The sequence below is a fragment of the Dendrobates tinctorius genome, unplaced genomic scaffold (genome assembly GCF_039654945.1).
Source record: "Dendrobates tinctorius isolate UK_male_01 unplaced genomic scaffold, ASM3965494v1 ptg000063l, whole genome shotgun sequence".
Taxonomy (NCBI): domain Eukaryota; kingdom Metazoa; phylum Chordata; class Amphibia; order Anura; family Dendrobatidae; genus Dendrobates; species Dendrobates tinctorius.
The window spans coordinates 11,787,538-11,801,535 of NW_027361731.1; the positions used below are offsets into that span (position 1 = coordinate 11,787,538).

At 47.7% G+C, this 13,998-nt stretch overlaps 1 protein-coding gene across 3 annotated transcripts in view; it reads left to right on the top strand.

Moving 5' to 3' along the window:
* The first annotated feature begins 677 nt into the window (after window positions 1-677).
* The window catches only part of LOC141094196 (uncharacterized), a 39,300-nt gene continuing 25,979 nt past the window's right edge, over window positions 678-13,998 (top strand). The window contains exons 1-5 of one of the 3 annotated variants that reach the window (XM_073579960.1): window positions 678-823; window positions 7,321-7,470; window positions 7,600-7,779; window positions 7,864-7,987; window positions 8,071-8,168. In XM_073579960.1, the coding sequence (XP_073436061.1) occupies window positions 7,414-7,470; window positions 7,600-7,779; window positions 7,864-7,987; window positions 8,071-8,168 (459 nt within the window). In that variant the 5' untranslated portion in view covers window positions 678-823; window positions 7,321-7,413. Of the gene's footprint in view, window positions 824-1,351; window positions 1,502-7,320; window positions 7,471-7,599; window positions 7,780-7,863; window positions 7,988-8,070; window positions 8,169-13,998 lie in introns of those variants that run through there. The other 2 variants (XM_073579959.1, XM_073579961.1) reach the window with 2 other exon arrangements.

Genomic DNA, 13,998 nt, shown 5'->3' on the forward strand with positions numbered 1-13,998 from the left:
GGGGTCTCCACCTTACCTGAATGGTGGGGTACCACACCTCAGGAGGAGGTGCAGTACCTCTGTGGCGACTGAACCCTCAGGTGCGCCACATAAATAGTTATCATGTAGAACCTGGAGAACCTGTCTGACATTCTCACCATGCTCCTCCATAGTACGTGAGTATCTTAATATTTTGTCCAGGTCAATTACCATAAATCTACCCACCAGTGAGAAAAAAATACAATTTATGACATTTTCAAAGACTGCCGGAGCATTGATTAATCCTGAATGGCATCACCAAATTTTATATATGACCATTTACCTCCAGATAATTGGTCAAACAGGTCAGATATAAGGGGTAAAGGATAGGGACTGTGAACCGTGATTTTATTAAAGGGAATCTGTCATCTATTTTTTGGCATATAAGATGCGGCCACAGCCATCAGGGGCTTATCTACAGCATTCTGTAATGCATTCCGTAATGCTGTAGATAAGCCCCGATGTAACCTGAAGGAAAAGAAAAACGAATTACTGTAGGTTATACACACCCAGGGGCGGTCTGGATCTGATGGGTGTAGCAGTTGTGTCCGGCGCCACCCATCTTCTAGCGATGACGTCCTCTTCTTTGCTTCCCGTCACGGCTCCGGCGTACTGCTCTGCCCTGTTGAGGGCAGAGCAGAGTACTGCAGTGCGCAAGTGATGGACCTCTCTGATCTTTCCCAACAGGGCAGAGCAGTATGCCCGGGCCAGAGCCGCGACGGGAAGCAAAGAAGATGACGTCATGGCTAGAAGATGGAAGGCGCCGGACCGCGACACCCATCGGACCCGGACCGCCCCTGGATGAGTATAATATTTCTCATTTTTCTTATCTTTCAGGTTACATCGGGGCTTATCTACAGCATTACAGAATGCATTACAGAATGCTGTAGATAAGCCCCTGATGGCGGTGGCCGCAGCTTATAGGGCTAAAAATAGGTGACAGATTCCCTTTAATCTCTTTAAAATCCAAGAACAGACGCAGCCCTCCATCCTTTTAACAAAAAAACCCTCGGTGACTGGAGAGGTGGATGGCCGAATATGAGCCTCAGCCGGACTCTGGAAGGGGTTAAATAAACAAGATTTTGTCATTTTCGCTCCTGGAATGAAGTCGATGGCACAATCATATGCCGCCATATAGTAGCCGTCCGGTCACTGGTGATAATTCCCTCATGTGTGGGGTCTATTTGTCTCCAGAGAAATCACACGTTACATTCCACACACAACACTGTGTAGAAAAGGCGGCGCGGGGGAATTGTGCCAGTAGTGAGGAGAATAATGGCGGGAAGGTCACTGACTGAGGAGAAGGCTCCATGTAGCGTCTGCACTCCGGATATCATGTGACTCCTGACTCCTCCCCCCTGTGACCTCATCACAGGTCCTGTGCGCACAGAGCAGCCGTATATGTGGAGTGCGGCTCTGCGGGTGGAGGTCGGTGCTGGAGGCTCCATTATTCTCTATGTGGAGTGCGGCTCTGCGGGTGGAGGTAGGTGCTGGAGATTCCCCATTACTGGGGGGGGGAATTAACTCCTTCAGCACAGAGACTTTTTTGGGGGGTTTTGTTGCCACTTTATAAGAATCATTAGCTGAAGAGCCCGGCGTTGCCCGGACATAGTAACTTACTGTGGTTAGTTATAACAAATTATAACGATTATCCTCCATCCCATAGTCCAGTGCCCATATACCCATCATACACATCCTCCATCCCATAGTTTCATGCCCATATACCCATCATATTCTCCATCCCATAGTCCAGTGCCCATATACCCATCATATATATCCTCCATCCCATAGTCCAGTGCCCATATACCCATCATACACATCCTCCATCCCAGTAGCGTAGCTACCAGGGGGGCAGAGGGTGCAGGTGCCCCGGGCCCCTTGCTGTAGGGGTCCACCCAGAGGTACTGACACAGGGTGTACCACCTGAGTTGTAATCAGGGTTACCGTTATGGGCCCGCTCAGATTTTTGCCCCTCTCCCCGAGCTGAACCCCTAGCTATGCCTCTGCTCCATCCCATAGTCTTGTGCCCATATACCCACCACACATCCTCCATCCTATAGTCCAGTGCCCATATACCCACAACACACCCTCCATCCCATAGTCCTGTGCCATATACCCATGATACATATCCTCCATCCAATAGTCCCGTGCCCATATACCCATCACACATCCTCCATCTCATAGTCCAGTGTCCATATACCATCATACATTTCCTCCATCATATAGTCCAGTGTCCATATACCATCATACATATCCGCCATCTCATAGTCCCGTGCCCATATACCCATCATACATATCCTCATCCCATAGTCCCATGCCCATATACCCATCACACATCCTCCATCCCTTAGTCCTGTGCCCATATACCCATCATACATATCCTCCATCCAATAGTCCCGTGCCCATATACCCATCACACATCCTCCATCTCATAGTCCAGTGTCCATATACCATCATACATTTCCTCCATCATATAGTCCAGTGTCCATATACCATCATACATATCCGCCATCTCATAGTCCCGTGCCCATATACCCATCATACATATCCTCCATCCCATAGTACCATGCCCATATACCCATCACACATATCCTCTATCCCATAGTCCAGTGCCCATATACCATTATACATATCCTCTATCCCATAGTCCCGTGCCCATATACCATCATACATATCCTCCATCCCATAGTCCCATGCCCATATACCCATCACACATCCTCCATCCCATAGTCCTGTGCCTACATACCCATCATACATATCCTCCATCCCATAGTCCAGTGTCCATATACCCATCACACATCCTTCGTCCCATAATCCCCATCTGGGTGGCGCTGAGTAGGGAGTTCCTGGAGATGTGCTGTAATGTAACCTGGCAGTGCGGCTCTGTGTGCGGCCACTGATGATGCGATTTTCTATGCTGGTAACAATAGAGCGTGGTAGTAATAGAGGAGGGGGGATTCATTTCTATCATGTTCTCTCTGCTCCTTTCTGGGGGGCAGACAATGGCTGGGAGCTTATGTTCCCGGGAATGCTAGATTTCTCTCACCCGGTCAGTGTCTGCTGAGGTGCTGTGGAGTGGGAAAACTGTTGTTCATAGCAACCAATCACAGCTCAGCTTCTTTTAAACAGCTCTGGTGAAATGAAAGATGCTTAAAGATTAGGTGGGGCTATGTGGAGTGGGCGTGGCTGATAAACACACATAAATATATATATATATATATATATACAGTACACACGTTTTTGTTTGTTCTGTAATAGATACATACGACCCAACTATGGAAGACAGGAAGTGAAGAAACTGATTGCTCTCATAATACAGGGCCCCTTTCTTGGACCCCACACAGTGTAATGCCCTCACTTTGTCCCTGTAAGCAGGGTTCTGCCGCCACAACCAGTTGCCTTGGGCACTTTTCCATGGCTTGGTACTGCAGATTTTTATCTGTCACCCCATGCCTTTGCTTGGCACCAAATCTGTTCTGCCTTTGGGGCTATGGTCTTTATAATATTAGCAAACTGCATCATCATGGTCATCTGACCTGGTATACCATCTATACTCTTCCCATTGGTTCCACAGGGTCCCATGTAGATGGCATATGGCAGTCTTTTTGTACAAATGTAGCACAGCCCTGAGGATTCTTTTTTATGGCACACCTTTTTACACCCCTTGTGCAGTATATATGATGCCCCTCACACAGTATAAAGTTTCCACAGTACTCGCATCTCTCACACAAAAGATACTCCACAGTATCGCCATACCCCCACACATAGTATAATCTTCTCACAGTACCACCATCCCACCACACATAGTATAATCTTCTCACAGTACCACCATCCCCCCACACACAGTATAATCTTCTCACAGTACCACCAGCCCACCACACACTATAATGTTCCCATAGTACCACCAGTTCACCAAACACAGTATAATCTTCTTATAGTATCGCCATACCCCCACACGCAGTACAAAGTTTCCACAGTACCACCATCCCACCACACACAGTGTAATCTCATACTACCGTCATTCCCTCCACACTATAATGTTCCCACAATATCAGCTTCCCACACACACAGGATAATGTTTCCACAGTACTACAATCCCCCACTTTCTAATGTTCCCACAGTACTGCTCCCTACATACACAATATTGTACCGACCACCAACAATTAATAAATACTCAGCCTCATTCTTGATGCAAATACTAATGAACCCAAGATCTATTGGAGCACCCCCAGGGTAGTGGGTTTACTCGGTCCCGGGCTGGTGTCTTAAAAGGATGTGTCACGGTGACAGTGACCCGGTCCGTGGCCCTGAGTGTCCATGTAAAATAAGAGGATAGATGCTGAAGTTTATGTGCAGATAAGTTTGTGATGCCACCTGTGGTATCTGGTCAGAGGTGACCAGCGCTGCAGTGCAGATCCTCTGGGACAGATGGTATGATGCAGTAGAGGTGTAATAGCTCTCCACAGGCAGAGCTGTAGTCCCAGGGCAGTGATGGTAGATGTTGAGGTAGATGGTGCAGAAAGAAGGCAGTTCCAAAGCTTTTCTCATTGTTTTCTGATGCTCATAGATGCCCGCTTCAGTGCTGTGTCCTCCAGGTGAGGGGCTCAGCCAACTCCCAGGCAAGTAAAGTACACCTTTCCAGCACTCCTGTCCGTATGTGCCTTTTCTAGACGTCTCCTTACTAGCGCTAATCTGAAGTACTTGTAGTTATGAATTACACTCTAGTTCCTCTTTCTTGCTGTTACTTAGAACTCCCTCGCATGACAGGTAGCTGTAGCCTACTTCAGGGACTCCTTACAATCATGTCCTGGCTCACACATGTTGCTACAGTGTCATCGAGTCTTAGTTGGGAATAAAGCGTTCACAGCTTCTATTCCTCCGGCTTCTGCTGTAGGATCATTAGCATCCACGCAGCCTCGGATTCCGGCACCCGGCCTCTGGCGCATAAGCTTGGAGAAGGGCTCCGGAGAAGCTTGGAGAAGGGCTCTGATCTAGCCCCAGTCCCCAGCTCTCCTCCACACGTCCCATTCTTTCCTTTCCTTCTGGAGAACGCTTTCTGCTCCTTTCCTTCCCAGCAGCTCCAGCTCACAGGGAGCTGCTGCATATATGTCCTCTCACTCCATCCCTCTCTGGGGAACTGATCCTGACTTCCTATCAGTTCTCCCGCTCTCTAGTGCAACCTAAGCTCCACCCACCTCCCAGCACCCTTCATGAACCAAGCAGGGGTCATAGAGGGTGCTCTGCTGTTCTAAGGTGTCTGTGCTGGATGCAGGTGCTGGAGTCTGGTCAGGTGTCTCCATCTTACCTGGGTAGTGGGATACTACACCTCAGGAGGAGGTGCAGTACCTCTGTGGTGACTGAACCCTCAGGGGCGTCACACTAAGAGATATTTACCACATGATAGTTGGATAGGCAGGAGTGTATCATCCAAAACAGAAGCCCACTTGGTTGCTTTGGTGCCTATGAATTGGCAGGGCTCAGTGGGGTTTGGTATTAGTCACCCTCTTCTTCCCATCATCACAATTTCAGGGATATCCACACTCTCATGACGGTGATACCATTGAATAGAATAGTGAATCAGGGAGTCAGAAGCTCTTGATCCACCATTCAGCCCTTCGCTTGTGAGTCTGAGACTTCGTGCACTGCAGGTACAATGGCATCACTACATCAGACCTGTAGTATGGAGCCTTAGTACTCACAGTGCACAGACTGGAGCAGTTCTCCTCGGGAACCTACATCTAACTATCTACCTCCTGATGATCCTGTTAGGAGAAACGCGTTGAGGTTTTGCCTATCCATCCTCAAAACAATCTTTGATTATATTTTGTTGATTTTGTCATGAATTATGCCTTCCAGATATATTATTATGTCACCCTAATGTTTTACTATCAGTTATATCAGGGTCTATTGAGGGTGAGCCGTCGTGGAGCGGGGGCACCATTCCGCTGACCAGTAGGGTGCCAACCTCCGCTGATAGGAAGGTACACAGTTACAGGGAACAGGTAGTTAGGCACTCATTTGTTCTGCACACGTCACTTTATTGTCTTTGTCAATTGCACTGTTTTTGCAATTTTTTTCTATTGTTGCCTACCCAACTACTACTTTTTTGGCAATTCCTATACACTCCTTTCCTGGTTATTTATGGGGCAGCACGGTGGCTCAGTGGTTAGTGCTGCAGCCTTGCAGCGCTGGGGTCCTGGGTTCCCACCAAGGACAACATCTGCAAGGAGTTTGTATGTTCTCCCCGTGTTTGCGTGGGTTTCCTCCGGGCACTCCGGTTTCCTCCCACACTCCAAAAGACATACTGATAGGGAATTTAGATTGTGAGCCCCATCGGGGACAGTGATGAAAATGTGTGCAAACTGTAAAGCGCTGCGGAATATGTTAGCGCTATATAAAAATAAAGATTTATTATTATTATTTGAGTGACCGCGTGCTGCATTTATCCAGGGTCATCTAGGAGATTTAGGGTACAGCTGTCGTTGAGCGGGGGCGCCAATCTCGATTATGTTTAGGGTGCCAACCTCTGCTGGTAGGCAGTTTCATATCAGGACCCCCATTAGGGTTCAGTAGGTGACACGGTTGTTTGTGTTTTTGTGTGGTTGTTTTGTCTTTTATCTAGACTGTAATAAAGGTTGTTTTTTATATTCTATATCTATACTTTTGTAAGGCTCCTTGTAAATACAATTGAAGTTTTTTTACCTTACCGGTTCATATACTTACGCAAGCCGCATGCAGAAATAGGTGGAGCTGACCGGAGGGGGAGGGGCTTCACGAGGGAAGTCTGCAGCCCTCCGTCTGCAAATGTGAAACAAGCCTAAATGAGACGAGAATTAGCGTTATGGAAGATGAGTCTATGAGAAAAATATTCAGCTGCCGACTCCGAGGGAGAAACTGCTTGTTGTCTGTGGCCTAAAATATAATAATAATAATCTTTAATTTTTATATAGCACTAACATATTCCGCAGCACTCTACAGTTTGCACACATTATCATCACTGTCCCCGATGGGGCTCACAATCTAAATTCCCTATCAGTATGTCTTTGGAATGTGGGAGGAAACCGGAGAACCCAGAGGAAATCCACGCAAACACGGGGAGAACATACAAACTCCTTGCAGATGTTGTCCTTGGTGGGATTCGAACCCAGGACTCCAACGCTATATAGGTTTTATTAGTAGATGTAAAGAAGAAAACTAAATACTGTAAAATAATAAATCTCATATGTTTCCCTTATCTCCAGTAATTGTATTATTACACAGGATTTTTATGATGTTACATCGGCTCATCTTCTTCTCATTCAGGTCTCTACAATATCGGATCCTCTCAGTGAAGATCTTCTAAATAAGAGAATTTTCCTGATTTACCCATCAAGGAAGGATACGGACAGAGACAGGATGGCAGAGAGGATATTACACCTCACCCTAGAGATCCTCTTCCGGCTTGCTGGAGAGGTGAGAGATTCTGATGACATCACATTACATCATTCTTATCTATGGGAATAACAGATGGACAGAACTGGAGAGGTGAGGACTCTGGAGATGTCTGTAGTGAGATTTATTAATGTGCCTCTCCATAACCAGGATTACACAGTAGTGAAGAAGACCTCTAGTGAACACTGTCAGGACCCTGTGTCTGAGGGATGGGGAAGACCCCTGAGCCCAATCACGGGGCCTCCACCTTATACCCTGATACATGAGGACATCAATGACCAGAAGATCCTAGAACTCATCTACAAGATGATTGAGCTGCTGACTGGAGAGGTGACACTGCTGGGAATGCTGGGACATTATACAGTAACACTATGAAGGGATCGGGGGGGATGACGGTATCATTGTATGTGTCAGGTTCCTATAAGGTGTCAGGATGTCGCTGTCTATTTCTCCATGGAGGAGTGGGAGTATTTAGAACGACACAAAGATCTGTACAAGGACATCATGATGGAGGTTCCCCAGCCCCTCACATCACCAGGTAATATACAGGACTAAATACACACGGCCTATAATTATCTGTATGTAAACAATGAATTCAGTCCCTGTATGTGTTTCCTCCAGTTCTATCCAGTAAGAGGACAACACCAGAGAGATGTCCCCGTCCTCCTCTTCCACAGGACTGTAAACAAGAAGATCCCAATGCTCCTCAGGATCATCAGGTAGATGGAGAGAAGGTGTAATGAGATCTCCCCTATGATGTGTAGACTGCTGTGAAGGTCTTGTGCTCAGTCTTCTTTTATCCACCAGTATTATATGTTTTATACTTGTGTAATGAGAGCGGTGGAGATGGCATGACAATGGGTATTCGCGATTCCTATAGAACTCTTCCCCATCCACCATCCACTTTAAGCTTGCCATACCCATTAAATGACGACTTGCACACCTTTATTGGATAAATTGGCCACAGCAGCCATTTATTAACATTTTAACAAAACATTTATAAACAATGTTGCCAAAGGAGGGGTGGTCCTCGAGGCCCAAGAATTGTAACTGCCACAGGTCAATGACCCCATAAACCTTGTCCCCAGAATGAGTCCTGCCTCTAGCCGCTAAGCACCAACTCAGAGACACTAATAGACTCGACCGGACAATATCCGCCCGAAATACCAGCGTATTTCCGCTTCTGTTCCTCGGTGTGACCATTATGTTCCGTTCCACATTAATCCGCCCAAGGGGGAGTCCAGGACCTTACAGATCCCCCCCCCTCCAAACCGCCATTTCCTGGCACCACCAACCTCGAGGACCACTCCTGCCACGCCAAGCTGCCATGACAAATGTACATAAATGTAAACATTTCCTAGTGAATCGGAATTCTTAACCCTCTATACACCCCGTATCTATAGTTCCTGAAGACGATTCCACCATGACCCAAATAACAAAGGGCGGATGGGTGGGAGCTTGTTACTAGTGTGATGGGGCACCTAAAATGGTTGCCCCACTCAAATGGCTATGCCTTCTTATAGTTCTCCCCCTACTTCCCCCCTTGTGACCCCTCCTCCACCCTGAAGCCTCGTCCCCTTGCTATTATTCAAAACCTTTAACCCCTTCCTTACCAAAAACCCCTTACATGTAACTTTTCCTATAGTTCCCCTCAACCCTGTCATGTCGTCCTCCCTTCGATTGCCTGCGGCCCAGTACGGCCTCACTTGACAATGGGTATTCGCGATTCCTATAGAACTCCTCCCCATCCACTTTAAGCTTGCATACCCATTAAATGACGACTCACACACCTTTATTGGATAAATTGGCCACAGCAGCCATTTATTAACATTTTAACAAAACATTTATAAACAATGTTCCCAAAGGAGGGGCGGTCCTCGAGGCCCAAGAATTGTAACTGCCACAGGTCAATGACCCCATAAACCTTGTCCCCAGAATGAGTCCTGCCTCTAGCCGCTAAGCACCAACTCAGAGACACTAATAGACTCGACCGGACAATATCCGCCCGAAATACCCGTGTATTTCCGCTTCTGTTCCTCGGTGTGACCATTATGTTCCGTTCCATATTAATCCGCCCAAGGGGGAGTCCAGGACCTTACAGATCCCCCCCCCCATCCAAACCGCCATTTCCTGGCACCACCAACCTCGAGGACCACTCCCGCCACGCCACCAACACAAATGTTCTGACCCCTCAAACATTTGTGTTCCGCCACACTTTTAAACGTTTCTCGATGCCCTCCTGAATTGCCAAACACCATAAATCCAGTCCGATCGCATTCAGATGGATACCATCCTTCCTCCAATAATCCCCTTTGCCCGCTTCCAAATCCATGTGACATACAACTATCGCCCCATTCTTTGCCATAAAACGGGACACTGTACGATTTACTTTTATCCTCGCCTTATTCACACCTCGGACCGATCGCGCCCCACACCACACTTTCCTGGGAATGATGTCCGACCAGACCACCAAAAGCTTGGGAAACATGGACCACAGCCTCAACATGTCAAACTCAATATCCCTTATTAAGTCCCTGCATAGTCGCTTTCCCAAATCGTTGCCCCCTAAATGGATCAACAGCACAACCAGTGTCCGATCTAGACGAACAAACCTATGAAATTCGGGTATCAGTTGTTTCCACACCATACCCCGTTTACCGATCCACCTCAAGATTGCTAAAGTCCTCGGCACACCAAGCTGCCTCCCATCCGGACGAACGTCAGCTCTCAACGCCGCCCAGAATACAAAAGAATGACCCATGATTCAAACTAGCAGCTCTCCTGACTCTGAAACAAATAAGAAACAAACACCATAACCATATTAAGTAGACAAACACTAGACCAAATTAGGGCGTACATATGAACGAAACCTCACTGATTCCCAATGACCAATCCTCCTTACCATGTCCTCCCCCAGTCCCCTCCTTGCAGCCTCCGTAGCCGCACCAATCCGAAATGAATGCCCGCTGTACTCCCTTGCTGGAATGCCCCCTCTTTCCAAACACCGCCTGAATATTGTTAGGAATTGAAAACGAGATAAGAATGAGCCATCCTCTTGAACTAACAACGGGTCCGTAATCGATCCCCATCCTGCTCCGAAATTCCTCATACAACTCACTGGGCATAACGGAGACCCGCTTACCTCAAAAAGTACCATCTTACAACCCCTACCTTCCCTATCCGTCTTAGAAGAATGCAAAATTATTTCTAACTGATCCCCATACACATCCACATCCTGTCTAAGCAGCCCCCCTTTTTTAAAATGGGAAGGGCTCACCAGTTCCCCCAACCGAAAGGCCCCAAAGAAAAGGCCAATTTAAACAGAACAACCTCGCCCAGCGAAGCACAAACATCACTCAAGTGCTCGCCTAAAATTAACAGTACCTCATAGGATACTGGAGCGCCTCCTGTCCGAAACCCTTCAGTTTCTTCTCCATCCCTTCACTGCTTGCAAAACCAAAAATTACTTAGTTAAATCCCGCAACCCCTAAACTTAAAGCCGAAAGCCAATCCTGACAAAAAATTATTAAGCTTTGGAACTGACCAACCCGATTCCCAACTATGTCCCAATAACAATAGCAACCTGCTCTCATCCTCCAAGCCCTCCCCTAATTTTAGCTTCCAATCCTCCCAAACACGCTAAGTTTTTGAATAGTGAGACTATGTTCCCGCTACCAATGACCTGGAAAACAATTCTCTTACTGCCCTGACAGAAGGTTCCATAATTCCTCTGGGCATGCCAATCCCGTTGGTTCCGCTTGAGGCACCAGCTCCCGAAATTGATCCCACTGCGAACAAAAAAGAGCTTCAAGTATAGGATATTTTATTTTTGGCTGGCTCTCGGCCGTAACCCAGAGGTTGAAACTCAAGCCCACTCACACCAAGTGCTGCAAAACTTTGACCACGATTTGATCGGAGGATGACAACAAATTTATGGTCCTTACTGCTCCCAACGACTCGCAATTGAAACAAATTTTCCTGTCACGTACCAACTCTCCCCATAGCAATAGAGCCACCACTACCGGGAAAACCTCACGTACCACCTGATTAGCCAACAACTCCGATGGCCACCGTTCCACCAACCACATACCGCGAAAAACATGCAAAAACCTCGATCACCGGTTGAAATAAGCATGCCCAGGGACTCAGCCGACACCACTGGCGCAATCCAAATCGACTTCCCGTTGTAAGATTCCAAGAAAAGCGCCCAAACTCTCAGGTCACCTTTCAGCTCCTTTTTTAGACGTACAAAATGCGACGGCGACGTAATCCCAACTGTAGCCAAGGAAAGCCTCCTGCAAAACGCTCTCCCCATCGGCATAATCCGACAAGCGAAATTAAGCTTGCCAAGTAATGATTGAACCTCTCTCAACGTTGCTTTCTTCAAGCCACATATCCGATTTACTGTCGCCCTCATATCCAACACTTTATCCTCTGGGATCCTACATTCCATTGCGACGTAATCAATCTCGATACCCAGAAAACTTAGTGACGTGACTGGGCCCACAGTTTTCTCTGCCGCCACTGGGACTCCAAATTTTTTTTGCCACAGTCTCCATTTTGTGAAGCAACCCGGAACAAGCATTCAACTGCGCAAAACCCATGAATAAAAAATCATCTAGGCAATGAATACAGGAGCTAAGCCCAGACACTTCCTTAACCGTCCATTCCAAAAATGTGCTAAACGATTCAAAATACGCACATGACAGCGAACACCCCATTGGCAAACAACGATCGACGTAAAACCCCCCATTCCAAAAACACCCCAGCAAATGCATGCTGTCCGGGTGAACCGGTAGCAGGTGAAAAGCCGCTTCAATGTCTGTCTTCGCCAACTGAGCTCCCTGACCGCACTCCCTGACCCAAGTCAATGCCAAATCAAATGATGTGTGCGAAACTGAACACATTTGCGGGTCGATCCCATCGTTAACCGACAAACCCTTTGGGAATGAGAGGTGATGTATCAACCTGAATTTATTAGGCTCTTTTTTTGGCACTACCCCCAATGGTGAAACTCTCAAATTATCTACTGGCGGGGATCCGAACGGTCCCGCCATTCGACCCAATGCCACTTCTTTATTCAACTTTTCCGTGACCACTTCAGGGAATTCTCTCGCCGACTTTAGGTTCTGGGTTGACAACTTCACCTCAACATTAACAAATGGGATCCGAAACCAGTCCCTAAATCCATCGCGTAACAAGACCGCCGCCTCTTTATGTGGGTACTTATTTAGATAACGATCCATCTCTGACAGGCGTACCAGAGTCACCCCTTTTTTCAATTCCGTCGGACCCTCTTTGTTTCCCTCCCCTAAAGCAATTTGCTGCCCCGTGACTACCTCCACATGAAGAACATTCATGTTTGAACTTACATTTTGTCCCGAATTTACATGCACCATCGTTAAAGGAAAAGCACAGTCCCTTCTGCAATGCCACCGAGTGCCCTGACTGTCCCGGACTCCCGGTGCCCCCGGAAAAAAGCTGCGATCCCTGTCCTGATTTGACCGGAGCTGTTACTCTCATCCATAGGGCTATGTCCTTGTGGTCCCAGCGGATGCTAGGTCTAACTGCCTTCCGCTGGCGGAATTGTTCATCGTACCTAAGCCAACCTTGACCCCCATAAACTCTATAAGCCTCCCCAATGGCGTCCATATAACAAAAAAGGGATGAACAATTCTCCGGTGATTTTTCCCCAATCACGCTAGCTAGTATAGCAAATGCCTGTAACCAATTAGAAAATGTTCGGGGGATGAGCCGAAACCTCCTTTTCTCTTCATCCTCTTTTTTTTTAGTCATCCCAACGAACCCTGTCCAAATGAAAGCGATCCAATGGGAGCAACGAAAAAATTTCCACGTACTCCCCCCTCCATATTTTTTTTCCTAACCTCCTGTTTCAAGTGCGGCCCCAAAGGCCCCTCGAAACAAACGTGCACTTCCCCTTTTGCAGCATCATCCAAGCGCACAGCTTCATCTTTCTCCTTCTCACCCCCCTCACCTATAACGCCTCTTCCCACTGACTCGTCCCCCACCAATGCTTCCCTCGTTGCTGTGCCTGGTACTGCATCTAATGAACCCGGCGGCCCATTATTCCCCGATAACGGTCCCAGCGGCACACTGTTCACCAATGGTCCACTGTCCCCTGCTGACCCTGTCCAAGCTGACAGGGGTGATGCCTCCCCCTGACCTCTCCCCGCATCCCGTGACCTAACCAATTCTCTCAAACCCTGGAAAAACATCCCCATGCCAACATTAGCCCCCCCCGCAGACGACTCCCCACGCGCATTTACATCAGAGGCTAATGACTGCTGCAAGTAAGTTACGGAGTTCCTCTCACCTAGCTGCCTGGGTGCTGTGTTCCGAGCGGCCACCGGTCCGGGGTCCTGATGTCCTTGGTCCGTGCTTGATGTCCTCCTGTTCCTGGGAATAGCATTTGACGGAGTTCCATACAGCCGGCCAGGACTGACCGCTGCGTCCACCGTGGGCATTATTCGCTGTAATGATGCATCTGTCTTGCCCCCTGACAGCCCTGGGGGTGTAGAGTGTTGTCAA